The sequence below is a fragment of the Carassius gibelio genome, chromosome B13 (genome assembly GCF_023724105.1).
Source record: "Carassius gibelio isolate Cgi1373 ecotype wild population from Czech Republic chromosome B13, carGib1.2-hapl.c, whole genome shotgun sequence".
Classification (NCBI taxonomy): domain Eukaryota; kingdom Metazoa; phylum Chordata; class Actinopteri; order Cypriniformes; family Cyprinidae; genus Carassius; species Carassius gibelio.
This window is the reverse complement of record NC_068408.1, coordinates 24235532-24260881: the sequence shown is the minus strand read 5'-3', so window position 1 is coordinate 24260881 and position 25350 is coordinate 24235532. Positions and strand designations below refer to the sequence as shown.

At 36.3% G+C, this 25350-nt stretch overlaps 1 protein-coding gene across 1 annotated transcript; it reads right to left on the bottom strand.

Moving 5' to 3' along the window:
- Positions 1-12855: 12855 nt before the first annotated feature.
- On the bottom strand, positions 12856-19890 carry etaa1b (ETAA1 activator of ATR kinase b). Its single transcript, XM_052571790.1, has 6 exons — positions 19502-19890; positions 19081-19209; positions 18625-18683; positions 18440-18546; positions 16693-18032; positions 12856-13642 (listed from the first exon to the last, which is right to left on the bottom strand). The coding sequence occupies exons 1-6, from the start codon at positions 19665-19667 to the stop codon at positions 13515-13517; spliced, it is 1929 nt and encodes a 642-aa protein (XP_052427750.1). The 5' UTR covers positions 19668-19890; the 3' UTR covers positions 12856-13514.
- Positions 19891-25350: the final 5460 nt, after the last annotated feature.

The window sequence follows — 25350 nt, the reverse complement described above, 5'->3', positions numbered from 1 at the left end:
GGGGTTGTTTCTTCATGGGAACAGATTATGAAGAATTTTGGATTACTTGTGGATTATTGTGGTGTTTTTATCAGCTGTCTGGACTCTCATTCTGACGGCACCCATTCGCTGTGTAATGGTAGCATCCATTTTAAAACAGTTATCCTTATAGTTAACAAACACCAAAAAGGTGTGAACGGGCCTTATGCATCTGAATTATACCACATGATCACCTGAAATCATCCAAAGCCTACACAATAACATCTTGTAGCCTGATGCTTGTTGTACATGGATAGTTGCTGTTCTGGGTGCTTATTGGTCAAATACTGTACGGTAGCTGTGCTAAAATACACAGTATAGTAGCATAGCTCTGACGTGACAAAACATCTTATTTTGGCTTAATTGGAAGTAACAGTCTGACCAACACGTGAAGCAACAAACCTTATTAATTTATACAAAAATCAACTATAGGATCCTCTACGATTCTTAATTAATTTGCTTAATAAAATAATGTGTCCTTAATATGCAATTTATCAGTATAACCTTGAAAATTCACAGCACTGCAAAGTTGGAAAAAGATTATATTTTGGGACCAGTTCTGCTTCAACCGAGGCAACCTATTTGATGTATTTTCAAATATAAGTACATTCTCAGCTAACACATTTTCGAGTTAGCACATTAAATTGTCAATTTAATAATGCATCGTAAAGTGTTTTACTATCCCTGAATTACACTTTTGCTTCTTGTTGGAAAATGGCATGTTGTAAATCAGCGGACCTACTTTTAACATTAAGTGAAAGTAGTCACACTCATTCATATCACAGAAGAATAATAAATTTCATGGCCATTTTTTTTTTCTTTAAAATACCATCTCTTGCAGCATGGTGGAGACTCGATTTAAAGCAGGTAATTTACAACACTCATTAGAGTGCTGAAAGCACCTCAGTCAATCTGAACTGAGACGCCACAGTCACAAACTACATCCTTACTGCATTGCCTAGAAAAAAAAAAAAAAAAAAGAAAAAAAAATCAATTACACATTAAACCCAGGTAAAACTCTAATGTGGTCCTATGGAGTATATGGAGTGTCTATAAAGCTATAATTCATGTGGTCTCCAGCATGTTCCATAAATATGTTACCATTTTTTTTTTCAAGAATGGTTAGAAACTAGCTTCACAAATTATTGGTCATCAAACTCAAGAGCATAAAAAAAAAAAAAAAAAAAAAATTGTTTTTTGATTTTGAAAACCTGATTTGCATTCTTTCGCTAACAATCATGAAAAATGGGTAACAGGGTTGCAAATTTTGCTTAAGTTAAACTATAGTTCAGCAGGGTTAAGCTAATTAGGAATGTTGGTTTGTAGTTATTTCTGTAAATATATTTAATTTGTTGCTTCTAAATCTTTAAATAAATATAATAAGACCGTTTTTAAACAAATTAAACATATTCACAGAAAGTGTCCCTTTTATACACATAGAAAATCACTTCTGATACTACTTATGATGGCAAAAAGTGAATGTAAAAAGTTTCTTTTTGAGCCAGCACTTTATTAGCATCACAAACTCATCGCCTGCACAAGCCTGCAGCTTGTGTAATTAGATTGGGAACTCCCGCTTTGCCTGTAAGGCCGTGGTTCAGGTTGCTACATATTTTTATTTACTTGTATTTTTTTCCGAAGGCAGAGGCTGATCTCCAGTCAGCAGAGAGCACGGCCCAGCCCGTCTCCTCTCTGCTCCGCTGCTGATCTCATCTCCATATAAGAGTTGCTTTGCACTTCTTGAGCCTGCCACGATTAATTAGGCACATCCAGGTGAGGGAACATCTGAAAAAGTGCCAAGAGCAATAAACATTGATCATAGTCACAGACTTTTTACTGGCTTACTTGATGGAAGGGGAATGCAGCCGTGTGTGTACGTGTGTGTGTGTGCATGCATGCATGCGTGCATGTGTGTGTGTGAATAATGTGTCCCTGTACGCTGGGGAGTGCTTGTGTGTATGAATATCCATGCATTAGGGTGCACTTATATTCATTCATTCATGTACTTACTGTATCACTTTCTCTTTCTTTTTTCTTTTATCAGTATGAATCCAGCATGTACTGACACATTTTATACATGTTTTCTGTCAAAGCATTTTAAACAAAAAATTTACGTAAAATAACTATTCAACTTAGGTCCCAAATAATAATTATCATTAGTTTAATATGCATTTACAGTAAGCATAAATGTTGAGCCGGCACATTTAAATGTGCATGCACTAGTAAGTAAGCATAGGCCATCTCAATCACGTTAAAGCATGTAAGAGTGTGTTGTGACTTTCTAATAAACCAGACCTAATTTTAGGGGGATTTTCTTTTCAAGGTCATACCTCTGGCAGACTGTGCAGAGAGCACTGAAAACAATCCCGTCCCTTTTTCCAGAGCTGGACGTTCTGAAATTGCACATCAGAAATTGCAAATCCAGAGCATAATGAAGCTGCGAAACAAAAACATTGTGTCTTGGCCAAAAGTGGAGAAAAATCCTGAGCGATGTAATGGAGGCCAGATGAGCTGACGGTAACAAATCCCTCCATTAGCTGCCACTGACGGAAAACTGGAGAGGTGGAAGAGGCTTTCACACGGAGCACGGTGAGGTGCTGCGGGATGGGTCGAGTTCAGGTGGGACAGGACAGTCAAGTCGACCTGAGCGAGAGAGGACTGGAGAGGAAAGCAGAGGGGAAGCCCATGGACCTGAGCTCCGCGGCACTTTGTGTGTGTGTGTGTGTGAGGGACAGCTGGGATTTCAATCAGAGACTTCTTTATGCAGTCTTCTAACACATAATGAACTGAAGCACTGCTCAGCATGAGCAAGCCTTATTCACACACACACACACACACACACTGCCAATGTTTTAGCATCATTACTGAACACACACACAAACACCACAGCCCACGCAATCAAAACCAAATGTGTTGCGAGTGCATTGAAAAGACAAGTCAGGAATGACAATGTGCTGAGCGGAAAGTGATTTGTCCAATCCGTTAAAAGTTTATATCAACAATTAGTTAATAATAAGTCCGTTTGATTAAAAGCTGAAGCCCACTGGCTACACGGTTCCTTGGGGGCTGATCTGGTGTATAAAAAAAAATTACCTCACCCTAAACCTGTCAGCACACCATTACAGCCCACGCCGCCATATGATGGCATGCCAAAAAAAAATAAAAAATACTGAAGCCATTGTAGCGAGAAGGTGTTGGCAGATGTAGGCTTAAGGAATGCAGTGACAGGGTTATTTGTTGGACAGAGTTTGTGCAATGGAGAAATGTTTAAGGGAAAAGGGCTTCGGTCTGTGGCTTCTTATCAGTAAGCCTAATAGAGTTAGATAGGGGAACATCTTGATGAGAAAGCAGATAAAAGGAGAAAGAAAAACAAGGCCCTCAAAACACTAGCAACCAAAGGCTACAGTCTCGAGAAGCAATGACTCATGCAGGACAGCGAGCCAAAAAGTGGTTTGCAGCCCATCTGCAAGAACATGCATGTTTGCAGAAAGAATAAACTCTGAAAGCAACACAATGCATTGCCCTGTAATCGGCTGTGGAAAAGCGTTAACCGATGCCAGATATTTGTCATATGCCGCAAATGTTTTTTAAATAAATATGCCGGCTGGGGTCTTATCAAATTAAGGGAATCAGTATGGATCCATATGGCTTGCGTGCATTATATTTAGGTCTCCTTAAGCCATGCAATATTATAGGATTATTATTGGCAACTAAATCAAAAAATGTCATTACTTGAAATAAACTTTAAGATATATATTTACATCAGCAGGTTAACAAAGGAACATTTTTCTTTTTTAAGTACTTATGTATCTAAAATGGTAATAGTGCATGTCAATGGAAATTTCAGTCATTGGGAATATTCCCCTCATCTGAATCTCAGAGTTCAATTCAATAATCGTTTAAACAAACAAACGGATAAATGAATGAATGAATGGCATGTTTATGTATTTGATGTTAACACCACAGGCTCTCATTTGTCATAACAAAACACTGAATGGCAGTTTGAATATGCAGACTGTAGAATGACATTCATAAGCTGCAGAAGATGGAAAGATGTTCAATGAATAAATATTGAACATTTTAGCCTGTTCCATGCACAAAGCTTTAGTATGGTCTAGAAGACTTTGAATGTATCATGTGCATTGCAATTCTATGGTTAATGTGATCCTTCATTAAATTTTCTCCTATGACTTTTAACCAACAAAATAACAGCACGTCAGTTAAAAAAAAAATACATATAATTTTGAGTAAAAAAGGCCAAGATTTGCATATCTGGGTGAACTGCCCCTTTAAGCTCTGTAATTCCCCAGGCTGTTGAAGTTCTGAGGAATGGTAAACTTGGCAAATGTCATGCATACTGTGTCCTAATTCTGTTAACATACAGATAATGCACTCTGTCAGAGGTTCTATTAACACCTTTTGTCAACTCTGACTATGATCTGCTTCAGAAAAGTGATAAAAATCTGTTATGCCTTCAGAATATATATATATATATATATATATATATATATATATATATATATATATATATATATATATATATATATATATAAACTGTACTTGCCAATAATATAATAATAATCACATAAAAGTTCACTTATGTGTGTTAAGTTTCACTTTAAAGTACATTTTGAATAATTCTGTCTTAATATTTTTTTATAATTTAAAGAAGTACAAATGTGTAATTACATATCTATTTCAAATAGTGCTATAAGTTTAACACGTTAACTTAAATAATTAGTTATGAAATAATAACAGGATTAAAATATTTTAAAGCAGTTAATGCACTGACTCCAACCCCCAGACCTGCACATCATCTTACATTTCATACAGCTGCCTGTTGACAAATATGACGCAGGGCAACAGCTCCATAAATGCAGTTATGTCTAACAAATTTAAGATATTGGTGCAAAAAATGAGTTTTTGTCTCATATATAATATGATAACACACAAGCAGAGAGAGCAAGTTTGAAAGTGATTTTCAACGGTTGATTGTGTTTGTCAAGATCCCTGTCTGTGTTTCCTGTGTCTGTGTCCAAAGACTGTCAGTTTGTAGTTTTGTGTGCCTTTTTCAGTTGTTGAATGTCTGTGATGGTTGCTCTCTGCCCTTGTCTGAGTTCCTTGTTGGATTACTTGCTGTTTCTTGGATTTATTAAACTCCTGCACACCAACTCTCATCTCAGTTTTGCCTCATCTTGTTTCTGGAATGTTACAGAACAATTTATGAACCCAAATTATAGATCCAACAGGAGTTTTATGCGACCCTTGTGAGTGTTCTCAGCTCATTTTTTTCAGAATAGCCGACCCATCAAATGCTATCTGGAGGAGTTCATTTTGTTTAGCCACCTTGTGCCTGGTGATGAGGATTTATCATCAAATAACACATAAAGATGAAGATTAAGTGGGTCAAAAAAGCACTTTCAAGTTTAACTAATTGTATTTAAAATAAATACATTTTAATTTAACTGCAAATAACATGCACTCAAGTGTCTGAAAACATTACATCAGTTCACAAACTTATGTATATCATTTTAAAGAACATAATTTCTGTAATTTCAAGTTTTTAAGTTCAAGGATGCTAAAGCATACTTCTTTTCCCATAAAACCAAGGCTCGAAATATAGCACACAAATCATTTTTGACTCCTACAACACTAGCAGCCAAAGGTTACAGAAGCAAAAACTCATGCATAATAGGAAACACACACACACACACACACACACACACACACAAAGAACATGCATATACAGAATAAATACACTCAGGAAACAATGCAAAATGTGAGAAACAAAAACTATTCACCAAAGGCAGGTTTGTCATATCCTAGAAATATTTAGAAATACATACTATAATAATGGCTCTTTTCAAATGAGTGGATTCAGCATATTCCATCTGCAATCTACTGACCGACCTGTCTGTGCAGGAATGCTCTCATAATGGAGAAAACATGAGGCTTTCAGCTTGGAGAAGCCTGCGGAGGGGAGAAGGCTTTGGTTTAGAGTGTGCATTAGCCCGTTCATTCCTGGGGGCCAATGAATAGAGCCCTCAGGTAAGCCTTGTTGAAACAAATCTAAGCTGCTAATGACACGCACCGTGAAAATATTCACAGTTCATTTAGTTTGATGACAACTGCAGCCCCCCATGCCCCCGCTCTGCTGTTTTGTGTTTTAGTCATAACTTTGTGTCATAATCTATGACAACAACAGCCGTTTCTAGCATGCCATAATGCATGGAAAAACCATCCAATCTTCTATTGTTAGAGAGTATCTGATGTTTTCTTTACTGTACATGTTCAAAACCAAAAAAGAAAAGCTCACTTGATATGATGATTATGGCATGACAAGGGCTTAGAGCGACAGTTCACACAGAAAATAACATTTAAGAATTTATTCACATCCTCACGTCGTTCCAAACATGTATGCGGTTAAGTTTAACATTGATCACAAAAGGAAAAATGTAAAGAATCTGCCTCGTATAGCTTTAAGATAAGTCTGTGCCACCTGTGCTATAGGCTAAAAGTTAAACTTGCAGATTTTTCTATAAATTGATATGTGATAACATGCTATTTTTAGGAAGAAAACATGAGGCTCCAACCTAATCTCCTCCTCTCTCTCTCTCTCTCTCTCTCTCTCTCTCTCTCTCTATATATATATATATATATATATATATATATATATATATATATATATATATATATGATAACAAGGAGATAACAAGGGACGGGTCAATGAAATTTACTATCTTGTTAACTAAATAGAGTGGCAAACAAGGGAAACTATGGATGACAGGAAAACAGGATCTGAACACTATGAGGGGCCGTACAAGCCATAATTCATTCTGGCACTCTCACACACATACATTCTCCATTCACATACATATATTCTTGCTTTCACACACATACATTCTCCTTACACATACATACATTTCTACTCTCTCTCACGCACATACATTCTCCTTTCACATACATATATTCTTGCTTTCACACACTTACATTCTCCTTACACATACATACATTTCTACTCTCTCTCACGCACATACATTCTCCTTTCACATACATATATTTCTACTCTCACACACATACATTTTCCTTTCACATACATACATTTCTACTCTTTCTCACACACATACATTCTCCTTACACATACATTTACTTTTATCTTTTTTGGTATCCATTACTTCCTGTTTAAGCAGGAAGTCATTTTCAGACCAGGAAATACATGTGCAAGACCTGATCAGCTCTTCCTCACAATTTTACAGTTATGCTATTCAAAGTCATCCTTTTTTCTTTTCAAGTACATATTTTAAGTTTTTAACTTGAGCATATCATTATGCAACCTTTGTGTTTTACAGATCTGTGTACAAGTGTTAAGACACTGATTTTGATTGTATTAACAGGGTTTAATGCTAAATAAGTTCTACTGGTCCGGTTTGGCCAGTGGTTTAATTTTTTTACTTGCCCTGGAAAAATTTTCACAGGACTTGCCACAATCAATCAATCAATCAATAAGACTTATTTAATTGTTGACTGTAACATTGTATTGTAATAAATAATAACCATTTTGCACAAATAGGTACAATAGTTCAAAGATAAAACTAAAATAGACCATTCTTTTTCAGGCCTAACTATTCCAGTTAAGGATGCACTGATCAGGATTTTATTTATTTTACAATCAAATGAGCCGATTCCCATTCTCATTGCCAATTTATTTAGTTCTTATTCTTTTTCTCTTTTTTTTTCGTTTTTACATTTATTAAATGTTTATTTTGCTCTGTTACTGGCCAAACTTACCTTGAGCAAACAAACAAACAATATATGCAACATGAAGCAAGTGCACAAAACAAAAACATCAGATGGGCTGAATTTATATTTTATTATTACTATTTATTATTATTATTTTTATTTCCTTAATTATGTGTGTGTGTGTGTCTGCACTATGTTTGTACTTTCTGTACTGGAAGCTCCTGACGAAATTTCTTCTGTGTGTAAACACCATAGACAGTAAAAGAAATGGACACAGCGACCCCATTGGAACTCAATTGAGACAAGTGAAGCCCATTTTTAGCGTTTTTTAGCACTTCCGTTTCTGACGCGCAGACTCAAACTAAGCTTGACGACGTCAGCAACCTGTCTGACAGATGTAAATCTTCTAGTAGCTGTGCATGCAAACTGCCATCGTTAATCTTGCAGAGACGGCGAGCTTGAGCGGGGAGTTCTTTGTCGTGAGTGAGCAGGAGTAAGTATTCTGATTAATTATTTTGTATAGTATTTTAAAATGTAACGCCAGTACGCCATATTAAGTTAATTGCCTGCGAGCTTCTCCTCCTGTCTGTATGGTAATGCGACAGAGAGTCAAGTGGTTATGACGCAATCGTTAGCCTATTTTTTACAAAAACTGTTTATACGGGGCCATAATGTAACATAGAAGGTAATGGAGCCCTTTATACATTGTTGTGTATCTTTAGAAATAAATAATGGACAAACGGAGTCTTTAAACGCCTCAGATGTTAAGTTATTCGCAGTCAAAGTGACGCCAAAATGAATGGGAGTCAATGGGAATGCTAACGCAAGTGAAGTTCTGCTAAAAGATGGCAGCCCCCACCCGACTTCAACTTCCGGTCGAGTTCCTTGCCCCCTGGTAAACACTTGGCAATAAAGCGCTTTCTGATTCCGATGAAAATGCTAATTCAATCTCTGACAGCAGGTGGCGCTTATAGAACACTAATCTAGCACTGAGTTATTGCTGCACTCAGAGCTGTGCAATTGAATAAATAAGTGAATAAAAATCTAAAAATAAATAAACCGCAATGAGTCTTGGGTTAATTAAATAATATAAAGATATCACTGTCCCTAACTTGCTGCCTCTCACTTAATTCACTTCCTAAATTAAATGAAAAAAAAAAAAAAAAAATCCTTGGACGCTTATAATACGTCTATCTGGCAACATGACTGAGGCTAAGCTCGCATCCTCAATCACAACTCGCTCAAATGACGAGGCAATGCAACCTTTTCACGATGATAATATTTATTTATGTATTTTTTTAAACCCAGATATAGCTCCCTGAAATACTTCTGCGGCTGCCTCATCTACCTCAGCCATCCTGATCAAGACCTGTCACTGTGAGTCTGATCGCACCTAACCTGCCTTCCGTTTCCACTACACGCCTTCTGTTTCCACTACACGCCTTCTGTTTCCACTATACTCTCTCTCGCACATACATACATTCTATATATGTATGTGTGTATATGTATGTGAAAGGAGAATGTATGCGTGTGAGAGTAGAAATATATGTATTTGTAAGGAGAATGTATGTGTGTGTGAAAGCAAAAATATATGCATATGAAAGGAGAATGTAAGTGTGTGTAAGAGTAGAAATGTATGCATGTGTAAGAAGAATGTAAGTGTGTGAAAGCAAGAATATATGTATGTAAATGGAGAATGTATGTGTGTGAAAGCAAGAATATATGTATGTGAATGGAGAATGTATGTGTGTGAAAGCAAGAATATATGTATGTGAATGGAGAATGTATGTGTGTGAGGGTGCCAGAATGAATTATGGCTTGTACGGCCCCTCATAGAACACAAGAAGCAGACACAGAAACAATAGAATAATCCACTTCAAAACAACAGTCCTTAACACAAGACAGGGGAACATTGGCTGGAATCAAGACAACTGCACACACTCACGCTCCAAGTGTTTTTATAGAGTTAGTAATTACAACCATACGTTTTTAAAAGTAAACTCAAAATGTTTGTTTTTGGCATTGGTGTGTGTAATTTACATTGTAGAGCAAAACGAACAAGTATCGTCAAGTTTATATTTAACACTTATCATGTTTTAAAAATAAATATAAAAACCCATAGTAAAGTCTAAAGACATTGAGAGTCAGTGGCTTTTAACACGACAATGTTTTCACCCAAAAACTGGAAACTTTTTATATGTTTTACTTGTTTGTTTAAATGACAACAGCGTTTTGGGAACTAAAAAAAAAACGATTTTGAAAATGGGTTTCAAAGTGCACGTTTTTGACAATGCCACCATTATCGCTTCCACGTAAACACCCAATATGGGAATAATTCATGCACTTTCATAGTACATGTTAGGTATTTAGACATGAGAAGTACATGTCAATTTTAAAGGCAAGCGCGAACAAACATATGCAAAAATGGCGGAGTACATGGTACTGTTGTTGCTCAAGAGTTTGCTAACGCATCTTCAAGAAAGTGTGGATTTATTTCACCAATATTACAACCAACAGTGTAGACGCAATATGTACATCATATAATCATCCCTTCCCTACAAGTACTCATTCTGACCTGATGTACATAATACAGCTTTTTGGCCATTTTCGCGGATATGTGTAAACGCATTTTGAAATCACTGACGTGTATATGTGAAACTTTTTAAAAACGCTTTTTACTACACCATTGTCTTGTAAGCACTCTAAACAGCAGGGCCCGTATTCATAAAGATTCTAAGAATCCTCTCAGAAAACTCTTCTTTTAGCTTAAAAACTTTTACGTAGGAGTCTTAGCTTAAGAGCGATTCAGGATCGACCTGAGAGCAACTCTGAGTAAGGAAAAGACAAAAACTTTCATCTTAGTGAGGAGGCGGGGTTGACCCCGTTGCTATGTATCTCAACAAAAATAAAACAAGCAATTTTAAAACTTTAAAAATGATTAAAACATTTACTTAAAATGAATTTAAAAACAGTTAGAAAATGTGATGGACACTATCTAATCTATAGCGTCTTATTAACTTATTAACTGTCATCCATTGTTTGCAACACATTTCTTCTACCTCTTCGTCTTTCTGCCATTTCTCTTCTGCTAAAGAAACTCTTAAGCCTCTTAAAAGTCCTCGTTGGTGCTCCTAACAAGTTTGACCTTAAGACCTCTTTTAAGGGTTAAGATGCTTTCTGAATTACTTTTTTCTTTACTAGGATTTTTTTCTTCAATTTTAGGAGTAAACGCCCAAATTTCTAAGAATTTTCTTAGAATTTTGTCACTAGGAGCTACTTTTTGCATTAAGATTCTTTATGAATACAGATCTCCATTTATTTGATATTTAATATACATTGCTCACATACATATACTACTCATCACGTACAAAAAACATTTATTCACTGATCTTCTCAGTTTTCACGTACTTCATCTTTTTGTCACACAAAACTATTATATGACTTCAGAAGAAGATATAGTAGCCTAATATAATACATGGGTCATATGGACAATGTTTTATTTATTTATATTTTGAACTTTGCAGAAGAGGTCAGTGAACTAACTTCATAGAAAAATACATTCTTCGATAACGTTTCCAAGAGGTGGGCTTACAGTGATTCAATAGAATAATAATTTTTAGTTCCCTGAAGAACCATTCAGCGAAGTTTTTAAAAGAACCTTTTTTTTTTTCTTAGTGCGAAGAACATTAGAATAATCTAAAGAAACTATTTCCTCTATAGAACCTTGCGAGTGTTGGAAAGGTTACATGGATGTTAAAAGTTCTTCATGGAACAATAAAACTCAAAAGTTTATGATATAGAATTATAGAATGCATAAAAATATAATGTATAAATTGTAATTTATAGAAAATGCCTGTCTGAAGATTAATTTCATTTTGTGTTCTAACTTCATAAGGGTTTGGCATCACATGAAAGTGAATAAATAATGACAGAAACTTTTTTTTTTTTTTTTTTGGGTGGACTGGCCCTTTAAGACCTATAATTTCCCAGGTTGTTGAAGTTCAAAGAACTTTCAACCTGCCGAACGTCACGCATACTGTGTCCTAATGCTGTTAATATACAGATAACACACTCTGTCAGAGCTTAAATTAGCAGCATTCGTCGACTCTTACTGCTTGGTTTAAATTTGGTAAGTGGGGGCATGACACTACATCAGGCACCACTGAAAAGCCAGGTGAGTGATAAAGATTAGGTGTTGTTAGTTCCTGGGAAAGCACTATGTCATCACTGTACACTAAGCTTTAAGACAGACACCACAATGACATCTGCTCAAGAACGCTTTAGTCTCCAAACTCTAATTTACAGTTAGAGTTTCCTTCTTGGTTTGTCTGAGAGCTGTTATCTTGTTTCTGCCCAAACCAACATGTATGCTGAAATGCAAATTGCATCTGGCACCAAGGCACAGTAATTTGACGTAATTACTACAGCTCGATACCAGAGTACGCTCCCACTGCATGGCATGGATCCATCACAATAATCAGTAATTGCTCTCCATTTTTGATTCAAAAAGACCGAAACACCCATTACTCCGTTCCACAGCAGTTGATAATGCCACATTACAGAAGAATCCTTCACCAAATTCTATATTGTACGAACTCAACACCTGTAGGGCCCGGCGTTTTCATCATCTGCTTGGATTAAATTGTAGTCATCATCATAACCATAATCACAGTAATAAAAAAGTTCTCATCCTCTTGCCAAATTACGGTGGCATTTGATTTACAGTAATTGTGCGGGAGAGGAGGGTTTACGCCACAATGCACTAGCTATGCTTCGTCTCGACCGGCCGAGTCCAAACACGCACACACCTGCAGGACGCTTACACCTGAGAAGGGCCAGGGGCCGGATCCCAACGGTATGCCCACATTCTTCGAGGCACACAATGACTAACATTGTGACATATACAATAAACCAGGTGTGGAGGATGATGTTTTATTATTAGCCGAGAAAATGTCATTTTCAAAAGATTATATTCAAGAGCATTACACATTGATTTGTTATGGATGAGGTTAAGACATCTGAACTATTCTATTTCTGGATGTAATTAAGTCATTATGTTGTCAGGCACAGACAGAGACCCAAAGATTGCAGTCGGTGAACGTTCAAAATGTTTTAATAGAGATTTTTGAAAGCAATAATACACAATGTCACGTTTTGTTTCATTTTGCTTGCTTCTTTTAATACTGTGATTTGTTTTAAACAGAAAAATGGAACATAAAACAATACAAAAAAAAAAAAAAAGACAGATCTCCAGGACCTTTAGCTTGGTTCAAGTATTTTTTCCACAGTTTTCAACAGGTAAACACTATAATCAGAAGACTAGACTCAATCATGCGACCAACTGAAAGCGACCTCAAATTTGTTCGACATAATTCGAAGTCCGTTCTGTTTTTTTTTTCCATATGTGAGAAATGTCTCATCAAATGTTGAAGAAGAAGAAAACAAGGCTTGTAGACATCTGCCATTAATTTTACTGACAATACTGGGCTGTAATAACGGAACCGTAATGTGCGAGGAATTGCTTTTTTGTAACTCTAGTCATTTAGTTTGGCAGTTAGACCGATTTAACACTGAGGAACATTACACAAAAAAGCATGAGAAATCTTCAAGTAACATCTCCTTCAAAGAGACAAATTAGCGTTAAACTCTTAATTAGTATGTAGCGATATGTTTCTCAGCCCTCATTGTATAATTTAGCCCTTTAGAGCCCTAAACATCCGTGGCATTCAGTCCAGTACAGGCTCCTCTGTGGTGTTTTATGTAGGTGCTCCGTTTTTTTGGCTAGTCTGCATCCGTATTCTCCTCCTCGCAATCGCTTCCTGTTTTTTCCTCTCAATCTCAGCAGCTGAACATTTGGCATTGGTCGTATGGGACGAAATAAAAACTGCAAGACAACAAAAACAAAAGTTTTGTTATGATTCTGTGCAATTGGACTGGGAAATGTACATTTTGAAAAGTGTGAACTTTTAAAGTTTGCATGCAGCATAAAAGTGAATTACTAGTCAGGTTTTCAGTAACACTTTAGATTAGGAAACATTCATTATTAATTTAAGAGTTTTCCCTCAGACTCCTAGTTTGGTGGTATGATATTAAGGTAGTATTGTACTAGTTATATTTAGGTATTTGGAAGGGTTAGGGGGATCTAGATGGCCATGCATTAATATGTGCTTTATAAGTTCACTTTATATAGTAAACAGCCAATATACTACTAATGTGCATTCTAATAAGCAATTTCTAAACAGTGAATAGTATTCTCTAATCTAAAATGTTACCCATATTTCTACTGCAATAAGTACATCAGAGGACAACCATAAGAGATAAAGGAATAGCTTATCCTAAACTTTAAAATGACATTATTTACTCATCCTCACGACTGACTTTCTGCAATGGAACAAAAAAAAAAAAAAGAGAATTTTGAAGATTAGACTAGTGGCTGCCAAAGTACATCAAGAAATATCATCAAAGTAGTTTATTGTGCACAATATTTGGTCACACTTAAGTCTGGAAACCAGTTTTCACTATTAACTAATCATGAACTACTGGGTTTTCTTTACATTGTTTTATTTTTTGGCGGCCCGTGACAATATCAACACTGACCACCACAAATAGATTTTCCAAAGTGATTTGACTTCGTTAAATAAACACGATCACTGCACAAGTGTTTTTATATAAAGGTATCTTACTGAAGGAATCTGACTGTCTTCAGAAAAGTTTTGATGTCATTTTTATTTAATCTTTCATATAATGCCTTCATCATGAGCGCAGCACTGTTTACATTTTACATTACGTTACCAGGGTAACTACTGTTTCTGCCGCTCTTACAGCGCCTTCTGCTGGAAGAGGATGACTTTGCACTTTCAATAAGCCCCTCTGCTGTTTTATATTTACATTATATACATATATACATTTCCCCCAGGGGAAGTGCCACCAAACACAGAGTGTAAGTCTGTGGGAAACACTGAACTATGACTTTTGCCTCAGAAAAACCCTAATGTGCTGCTTATTAATAGTAAGATAGTTAGGTTTATGTATTGGGTAATACAGAATAATGCATTAATATGTGGTTTTATATGTATTAGTAAACAGACAACACACTCAACCCTCTATATTGCGAGTAAATCACTCGCGTGTGTGACTAAATTTTACTCAATGCGACTAAATTATGTCTATCGTTAGCCTTTGGCTAATAAATTCTTAGATTCTAGTCGCCAGTGTGTGTGCTTAAGGCTATTATAAGATAAGATGACTGAGCGCTTCAGAGTTCTCTCTACATAAAGCGATCTTTACTTTTCAGTTTATCCCAGCTGTATTTGCCGAACTGTAAACTCTGTGTGAAGGCGCACAGCTCGCCGTTGCTTTGCTGATAGCACTGTTTCTCACACATGCAAAGAGAAGAGCGAGAGTCTTACCACACTGAACTTACAAGCTACATGTAAACTATATTCTTTGTTGTATTTTCCTGTCAAAATAATGGAGTTCATTTTGAATTAGCTTTTTCGAACAAGCCGGTTTCTCCATAGTGGGCGGAGCAAATGCACAAATGGCAATTTCATTGCCAAGATGTGTGTAGAGGGTTGACACTGGTAATATGCATGCTCACAAGCAACTAAATAATAGTTAGAATTGGCCCCTAAACTAAAGTGTTACTCAATATTTTTTCATAAGTCACTCTATAGTTTTGTGAGAAATACACTTAATATGATTTACTCTCACTGGAATGCCGGTACTAGTATCGGTACCGAACGGTTCCCGGGCAAATTCCAATTGAAAGTGATCCCTATCCTCTTGTCTGCGTGTTGCTTTGAGATCATGCAACGATCCTTCTGCATTCACAGTGCCAATGCATTAGATGACGTCATATACATTTCAAGTCAGCATGAGAAAGCAAAACCATGACGGAGACAGAGATTCAGACCTCTTCCAGAATTCTTTCTGCACCTTCATGTTTTGAATACTAAGTGTGGAAACTGGCAGGAAAACATGACTAAAACGGTATCCAAAGTAACATAACACTATTTTATTTCAGAAAGTACTTTTTCTACTCATTTTGTTGACCATTTGACTATTATATTCATGTGCAAGTTCAGGGTTTTGGCATTTTAAACATACACTGTGTAAGCGTATGCTCCTGAAGAAAAAAAAAAAAAAATGAAGAAAGATTTGATGCATTGTTTTTGTTATTATGACTCATATATATACTCTCTCTATATATATATATATATATTGTCTTTAGAGGGTATAATCAAGTATTTTCCATTGTCTAGTCTTTAATAAGCTAACAAAAATCACAATAAATGAATAAATCAAATGTAGGGCAGTAAAATTATCACAATAATTGTGAAATCTTTTAGTGTCTTAATTTTAAAGATGAAAAGTCTGTACTAAAATGTTAAATTTGCATTGAATACAGACTAAAAATTAAAAAAACATTATTGTAAATTATTAATTTGTTAAAGTTTTATGAACTACATTGATTTGACACGTTTCTGATCATTTCACTTGAATTAAACCATTAAAACAGAATCCAGAAAAAAAATAATACTAATAATAATTTTGGAAGAATAAAACAGATTCCATAGGGTTCTAAAAGTGTAAATTTGAATAAACTGATAATAATTTAATGAATAATTTAAATTTAAAGCAATCAAAATAAAAAAAATAAAAAAAAGAAATAAAAAGAAACTGCCGCTGGTGTGCTTCCACCTAATTGAAAAGAGCATTGTGAATATTCCTGAATAAATTCCCTCGTGTTCCACAGAGGAAAGAAAGTCAAAGGATTTGGAACAACATGAGGGTGAATAAATGATGACACAATTTTGATTTATGTTTAAACTATTCCTTTAACAGGTTAAGCAAACTTGCCTATTACAGTCATCTTCCTGTAGGAGTAATCAATGATTTCAGAGCTTAGGTGCCACAACGTACAAAGCTTACCTTTGTTGGTGAGCGTCATGGAGTCCGACAGATGTCTTTTGAAGGAGTGATGGTGGGCGTTAGCAGCGTTTCCTACTGTTGAGCTGTGTGGCCTAACAGTCCGAGGTCCCAAGTCACTTTTCCCTTGTGCATGTCCATAATACTGTGCACTATGGCTTCTCAATCCAGAGCTGGAGCTTTTAGTTGCCGGCAAGACACTGTAGCCCTGTTTAAGTCCAGAACTGCTGCTTGTACACGGTACTGAATTTGAGCGGGCAAAGATGCGTGTGGACTTTGTGGGTTCTCGTGGTTGACTCTTATTGTTGATGCCCACGGTCTGGGCACGAATGGTGTCAGAATCGGAAGGTGCTTTGGATGCAAAGCTTCTTGATTTGTAATGTGCAAGGTTTTTGTTCTCCTCGTTCAGTCTTCGCTGTTCCTGACTGGCCGATAACTTCTCCACGTCATCGCAGGCCTGACAAAGGAGATCATCCTCTGCTTCGTCATTCCACAGACCATCGGAATCAAACAGAGACTTCATGTCCTCCTCCGAAACCCCATCAAACTTGGCAGAAGAAGCTTGACTTGAAGCTCCACAGTCTTTGGTCATTCTGTCAAGCTGGACTGGTCTTGTACTCTGGGATGAATGTGTTTGCTGCTTCACTTGGTCCACAGGTGAAGTCTTTAGCAGCTTTTCAGTTGTGTGATTCTGAGCAGAAGCAGGCGGCTTTGATCTAAAAGTGCTTTGATTAGATGTTTGGACTTCAGGAAGTGTCTTGGTAAAGGTGCTGGTTTTGCTAATGCTCTTTTGAGTCTCTAAGCAGAAGTTTACAGATGGATGAACCTCGGCCACAACATGACATCTGCTAGAGCAAGACTCAGGCTGAGCAGTGCTCGGTTTCTGAGCTACATTCAACGGAACTGGGTTCTGTGTTATTTCTAACACAAACGAGTCATTCAGAAGGTCATCGTTTTCCCAGTCATCTTCAAAGTCCACCTTTGTGGTTTTAGGTGCATCTACAGGAGCGCTCTTCAGCTTTTGTTCTGCCGGTGCTACAGGTTCAGTTTTGCTTTCTGGTGTGCAGTTTATTGACGGCGGGCTCAGTCTCCCACTTATGTGCTGAGTGGGACCGTCAAACAACGCCTGAAGCTCCGCCTCGTCCTGACGGGCTTGAGATGAGCAGCTGGTCAGTTGTTCTGATGAGACTTTGACAGATGTTGACCTTTCCGTTGACGGTTTGCCGTCACTTTGTTGCATATTGACTTGTTCTGTGCTCTCCTGTTTTTTCTCTTTGTCCTGGCGAGTCATATTGATGTCAAACTGCTTGGCAAGTTTCATGAGGTCCTCAACATTGCTCTGCCTGATGGAAAGAGATGGGGACATAAATATGAAAATCACAAATATATGACGGGGAATTCTGTGTGTATGTAAATAATGTCACTTGCATGGCTCTATTAATTTAAAAACACATACTGAAAATGCAATTCGTACTTACGTTAATCTAAGCACCCCTCTTACAAGATGAGCTTTTGATTTTTAATTAATTTTTAACTAAAGAACTCTGATCCAGTGGTGTAATGGTGCTGGAGAGATGGTTGGTGTGCTACAACTGTACAGTAGAGGTCAAGTTCAAATTATAATATTTAATATGCATACAGTTGTAATGTCAGGTAATACAGTCATATTATGTATGACAGTCCCAAAAAAAAAAAAATGTTTAGAGCACCTTTTAAGTATTCATCATGTCGTTGATAATAGGACGCATACCGTGCTGAGATCCTCCGGACTCTGGGCTGTCTGATCTCTGGAGTGCAGGGTATGGCACCATCTCCAATCCACTGGAGCACTGAGTCCCCTTCATTTGCCTTCTTAACCTTAAACATACATCACATTTACCATGACACCCATAATTACAATTGTACTGTCTATATTTGACTTAGTTTAATACTTACTTTTGGTGCAATTCTACTGACAATCTCAGATATTTCAATGACTCTCCCATCTCCTTGTCCTGTGAACGGTTACAAATGTATACACAATACAAAAATTTTTTTTTAGGCTGATACACGATAAAAAACAGCAATCGGTTCACAAATATATGTACTGTTTATATCATTATAAGCATGTTATAGTTTGCATGAGACTATAAATAATACACAAATACAAAGATGAAGGTATCTTGAGTCGGACTTCGATAACACACACACACTTTTACTTTTTAAATTCATTTTACTGCTGAGATCTTATGTTTTACGTCACGTGAAACTTATCGTTCATTATCAGTTATTAACAATCCTGTTTTTTTTTTTGGTTTGCATTCATAAAAGAAATGAAAAGGAACCCTAATATGTACAGTTGTTTAAGAGGATATAAATACAGACTACTTGAAGTTTTATGATCACACTTGCCATTCGGGTTCTGAGAGGGTGAGTTGGTATCCCAGATGATGTCTTGAGGGGATTCGGTCTCATTAGGAGAATCTCCACTGTGACAACCGTTGAATCGGATTCTTGGTCGGCGTTTTGGGGTGGTAAAATCTGAGAATTAAAATAATAATTACAACACTACGATTAGTATGGAGTGAATAACCTTCCACGTCGACACTAGCGATGAGTAACATTACTTTGGCCATGTTCCACTGTAGAACCATGCTATTCTTTGAAGTATGTTAGCTTGGTGTGTCATTTAAACAACACGAATATGAGAATCGTTAAGTTTAATGAAACCGCGACAGTAACGTTACTGTTTTCTAAAAAGAAACGTGCATCTGCTTTGAGCTCGATTGACGCGCGTTTTGGTAAGTTATGACTTACAAAAGTAAGTTATTACCTTTGCGACAGTTGTATGAAGTGTGACAAGACGGAGACTGGGACTGTTTGAGTCCGATCATTCGTCTCTTTGTTTTCATCTTGTTCTGGGAAACTTTGGAAGTTCTGCTCCGACTTTCTCTCGCATCTGATATATGGCACACAGCGATGTTTCTCGTGTCGGTCATGACTTATTTTAACTAATATAAACAATACCGCTCCAGGATTCATAACTTGGTTGAACTAGTGGAAAAATATTTGCACTATCTGGTTTAAATCTGGAAAACGCTTGGGTGCTCCGGTAAGAGTGCTCTCCTACATCACCGCCATGTTTTTTGAACATTTACATGAAGGCGCGTTCCTGATTGGCCGTTGGCATCTCGCGACACTTTGTCTTCTCATTGCAGCTTTGTATCCCCAACAGTTTGACCTTCTCGAGTAGCGCTGTAAATGCATTACAACAATCCTTGTGCATAAGAAAAAAACTATAAAATAATACAACGAAACTACAATTAACATACAATTAAAATCCACCCTGTAACTGAAACATGAACGTGAAAAATACCTTACAATAAATACACTACTTCTGGCTTTGACTGAGTAAAGCAGTGCATTGGATGCGTATTGTAGAATTACAGACATGCCAGAAAGTAAAATGCCTAGCTACTTATTATTAATAATAATAATAATACAAAGTAGTTGTGTTTATGTGTTTATCCATGCTTTTAAAAAGTAAATAGGCTATATTATATTGATTTATACTATAACTTTGATAAATAAATAATTTAATAAATGGCCATTGATATAGCTTTCTAATGGTCAACAGGGTAAAATCGCATGTCATAGTTCAACAAACTTGAAAATGAACATTAGGGTGGATTTTAGCATACACACTTTGAGATCAAATCTGTGCAAATGCACGCTTTATAAAAAAGCCCTAGCTTTCTGTGATGAACCATTTCTTTCATCTTTTATATCAGTGGCCCCGTAAAACATGCATACCATATGCACAGATTTGATCTTAATATCATTTTCAAGATAATTTGCGATTAATAGATCTCACTAAATCTAAAAGAGAGGCATGCATTTTCTGTGCGTACCTTCATGTCATAGAATCACATGTATGCACTTTTAAAAATTAAATTGCATTTCACTCATGGAATTCTGCTGTGCAAAAAAAAAAAAAAAAAAAAAAAAGGACATGCCTTAGGAAAGCGAATTCAGCATTTCATCTTCTCCAACTATCTGCTATGGGTCTCTGAACATGATGTATCATTCTTCTTAGGCCCGTATTAAAATACCATTTTTCTTCTACCCATATTTCTTGTATTTTGCTCTAGGTTTTCTGTCAATAAATATTTCTGTTTGATTGCATTACAATACCTCAGTGTTCTCAGATATTTAATTTTGAAAACACATCTCTGTTGGTCTTCTGCCCATTGACTTCCATCCATTTGCTTGTCCTCGGAGCAATGCCTGCTGGACATAATCCAGCTGTTTATCCCACAGCAGCAAGAAAACATGCTACGGTTCTCAGACATTCATCATAATACACTCTCGCTGGTTTCCACACTACCTGTAACCGTTCATTATAACAGCTGGATTAATGCCAAGGACGTTGCACTGCTTGTGTATTAAATATGAAATAAATATTGCTGTCTGAAGCTGGAAAACTGCTCTTTAAGCTGTAATAGGCAGAGTGACAAAAGTAAAGAAAAAAGTTTAGGGATAAAGAATAAAGCTTGCAGTATTTGAAGGGCTATTTTTTAAGTCCTCTAAATTATCAACATGATCAAAACTATGCTTAAAAACTTGTTGTATACAATATACTACAGGACTTTTGTCAGCTTATTGATAGTTTATACTTTTTAGCAAGTAAACTGCCTTTTAGTGTAATTATAAAAATGCCCCCCTTCAGTTTGTGGTTTATGTTTAATGATTACTATGTTTTAAATGTAGGTATAACTTTCCTTTGATATGATTAGTAATATTTCAAGATTTACTGGACTAGAGCAACTAACTGTAGGTTTACAGTACTTAATTATCCATGCATTCTATTTTATAAAAATACTTTTGAGTTTGTGTACTTGGACAAAGGACTTGGACTGCAATTATAAATGAACTCGTAATTGGACAGACTCGGGTGGACATGTACTTGGGCTTGACAAAGACATTTTGGACTGGAAACGTTCATAGACAAATCCAAACAACATTAAAGATAATAAGCTACAATATAAAATTAAGATAAAAATCGATTAATAAATGTCTTCAACTCAAAGACTCGTACTTGAACTCAACACTAACAATGTTAAAATGTTAAATATCAACTTCGTAGCACACTATAGGTGCTCAGTAGGACATTTTATTTGTATTGTGATTCAAGTTTGTAATGTGCATGGATTTTAAATATGTACTTTTGTATTTATAAGTCTTTGCCAAACGAAAGCACTAGATGGTGCCTGTATTCTTTATAAGTGGTGTGTGTGTGTTTGTGTGTGTGTGTGTGTGCGTGTGTGTGTGATGTTTGAGGGGGCTGCACACTGAGTGTTCTGCTGATATTGAAATGCTGTACGCTGCAGCCGGGCTCCCCTGCTGGAGCGGTGTGTGTGAGGGCCAGACGCTGCTGTCAGCGCTCACAGCTGACACACACACGCCTCAAACTCTACCTGCTGAGAGGAACTACTAGTCAAAATAAAAACCTTGTTCCTCTGGAATAAATGGACAAGAAACGGCCTCTATGAAAGCAAGTGAACTTGTAGTAGTAGAGTTCTGCTGTTGCACTTGCTCTGTTAGTAATGCACTGTAACAAAATGATTTGTCAGATTAATCAGCATGGATGTTTCATTAATCTGTGCCTCTGTAATGGAAGTTATATTAAATGCCTATAGCCTGTCTATGTGTCATAATATAAAGGAAACTTTAGTGATTCAATATACAGTAGATTGCATTTCACCTCTAATAAATAAATAAATAAATAAATAAATAAATAAATAAATAAATAAATAAATAAATAAATAAATAAATAAAATAGAATGTATTTTGGCCACATAAAATAAAGCTTATTTTATGACCATTAAGCAGTTGTACATCAAAATTTAAGTAAAAATTTATTTTTATGCATCTAGGCATTATCTTTCTTTCTTTCTTTCTTTCTTTCTTTCTTTCTTTCTTTCTTTCTTTCTTTCTTTCTTTATTAAAAAATCATTGAGAATTGAGCTTAGGTTTAATATAAAAATGGCAACTCATAGCAGTAAGGTTTCATAATTAGCATTAATTACTGCAGCTATGTTGGTTCACATACACTTAAAATTAACTATACTATGCATTTATGATGATTTTTTTAAAGCTGTATCTTTTAGCATTAGTTACTCTGATTCTGAAAACTAACCTGAATAAACAATGAACTATTGCATTTTCATTATCTAACATTAACACGGGTTATTGTATGCTATTTCTCATAAGTCGTGCATTAACGTTAACAAATGAGACCTTACGGCAAACCGTTAATTTAAAAATAATGTCACAATGCAATAAAAAAAGAGAGAATTAACTATTACAATGGTTTTAAAATCATTATCTTTTTAAGGGATTAAATGTAACTCGATGATGTTCTTGACAGATTTGAAACGACTGACCTGTTTGTTTTCACACAGAAAGCGATATAAAACCTGCAAAAATCTTCAACTGTATAAATTAATGCTTATTAAGGGATGATGAGGTATTTACTGTATAATGACATGCAAGCATCATTAATTAAGAGATTAGAATGGGATCACCATTTGAAGATATATATAGACAAGGTTATTGTTCTGTCAAGTGTGCTTTTTGCGTCATAAAAGCATCTTCAAGTCATGAGGTGCTCAACAGCGTGTTTAAAAGTCACCATAACACCCCTTGTCACACGAAATGTTTGCATTTCACAGAGCTGGATAGTTAGATGAGGAAGTAATGTCACGTTCAATCTGAATACGAGGCATCACAGACTTTTTTCTTTCATTTTTTTAAATTGTTTTCCCAGTGTTTCCATTGCCTTTCCACCACAAACGGCAAAATGCCAAAGGCCGCTGCGCGAGAGCGTTTGGCTCCTCGAGCCTCAGCCGCCCAACCCCTCCGCTCTCCTCGCCTTTTTTATTTATCTTTTCCGCCTTGGTTGTTTAGACCCAATTAAGAGGCTAATTGTGGAGATCAGGGAGGACTGCATTGTTGTAAAAGTACAGAGCGCATGGCTAATTGCCGCAGCAGCTGCCAGTGTTTATGAAAAGCCGGGCTCTTCCGCGGTTCTCTCGGAGGAGAGTGAGCTCTCATCCTTCTTCTGATGTGGTGGAGAGAGCCAGGTGAGCGGCGAGCAGGGTGTGCATGGCTGTGTGGAAGCTGCAGAAATAATTACCACCACCGAGGGCTTCTCTCTCTCTTATCTTGGGCTCGTGCTCCCCAAGGCAGGCAGAACCTTGAGGATGACACCGAGCATGTGGTGGGACTCGGCGATATGGAAGGAGTCCAGGATACAGATCCGCTGCCAGCTTTTATCTAAATGATCTCACACTTGTCTGTGCCAGGTGTTTTGGGTTGGGAGTATGTGAAATAAGGCACGCATTTTTGAGTCACCACCGAGGCTGTTGTCAAGTGAAGCTACTGGCTCCCATAGCAGATGGGTTTTGCAAAGTAAACTTTAGGAACGTGGTTCTGCATGGCTGCAGCTCGTCTTGGATGGTGCTTGGATACCATCATGCACGCCTCTTCTCAGAGCAGAACGTGATGTAATGAACTGACACCTCTTTTGACATTGTCATTCTTTTGGCAATGCAAAATTTCCTTTAGGTTGCGGCACTGGTTAAGTTTGTGTGTGTGTGTGTGTGTGTGTGCTCTTGTTTTTGTGTCATATCAGAAAACAATTCTGTATAATGACATGGGTATGACACAGGTATTACAAGGAGAGGGTGACTTATGAGGACATAACCCATGTCCCCATTTTTCAAAACGCTTATAAATCATACAGAATGAGGTTTTTTTGAGAAAGTAAAAAAAGTTTCCTGTGAGGGTTAGGGTTAGGGCGATAGAATATACAGTTTCTACAGTATAAAAACCATTACACCTATGGGATGTCCCCACTTTTCACAAAAACAAACGTGTGTGTGTGTGTGTGATTTTTTTTTTATTTTTTTTATTTTGACATTGCAACTTTCTTTTGACCTTACCACAATTAGTTTTTGCCATCACAACATATTTGTAGAATTATGACTCCCATTTGACATTGCATTATGACATTCCTTTGAAGTTGCAATATATCTTTTTGGAATATTAGTTTATTTGTTGCTACATGGTTTTGGCATTTCCAACAGTATTTGAGATTGTGAGATTCTTTTGACATTACAACATTTTGTCATAAAATCCATTTACAGTTTTTTTGTTTTTGTGGCAATTTTTTATTATTATTTTTCTGTTTCTTTGTTGTTGTTGTTGTTGTTATCAGATTCTTTTGATATTATGATTATTTTGGCCTCACTTTTCTTGTTGTTTGCACTATGATAGTATATTGACATTATGTCATTACTATGCAAATATGACATTCGTCTAATATGAAGAAAATTAATAAGCATTCCAGCTTTTTTTGATATCTGAACATTCTTTTGGAATTGCAGCATTCCTTCACTTGGTAACATTGATTGAGTTTTTTTTTTTTTTTTGGCACTACAGCATTCTTTTGTGATTGTAATATTATTTCGACTTATAGTTTTCTTATGGCATGGCAGCATTAATTTGGCATTACAACATTATTCTGACATGAAATAAATTACATTACAACGTTTTTTATATAATAATAATAATTATAATTATTTTTAATTATAAAGTTCTTTTAACACTGCAACATTC

Coding starts and splice junctions, on each gene's coding strand:
- etaa1b (XM_052571790.1), bottom strand. CDS start 19,667: ATGACCGACACGAGAAACATCGCTGTGTGCCATATATCAGATGCGAGA. Junction 19,210..19,501: donor TTCATACAACTGTCGCAAAG/GTAATAACTTAC, acceptor TTTAATTCTCAG/ATTTTACCACCCCAAAACGC. Junction 18,033..18,439: donor GTCCGGAGGATCTCAGCACG/GTATGCGTCCTA, acceptor TCTTTCCATCAG/GCAGAGCAATGTTGAGGACC.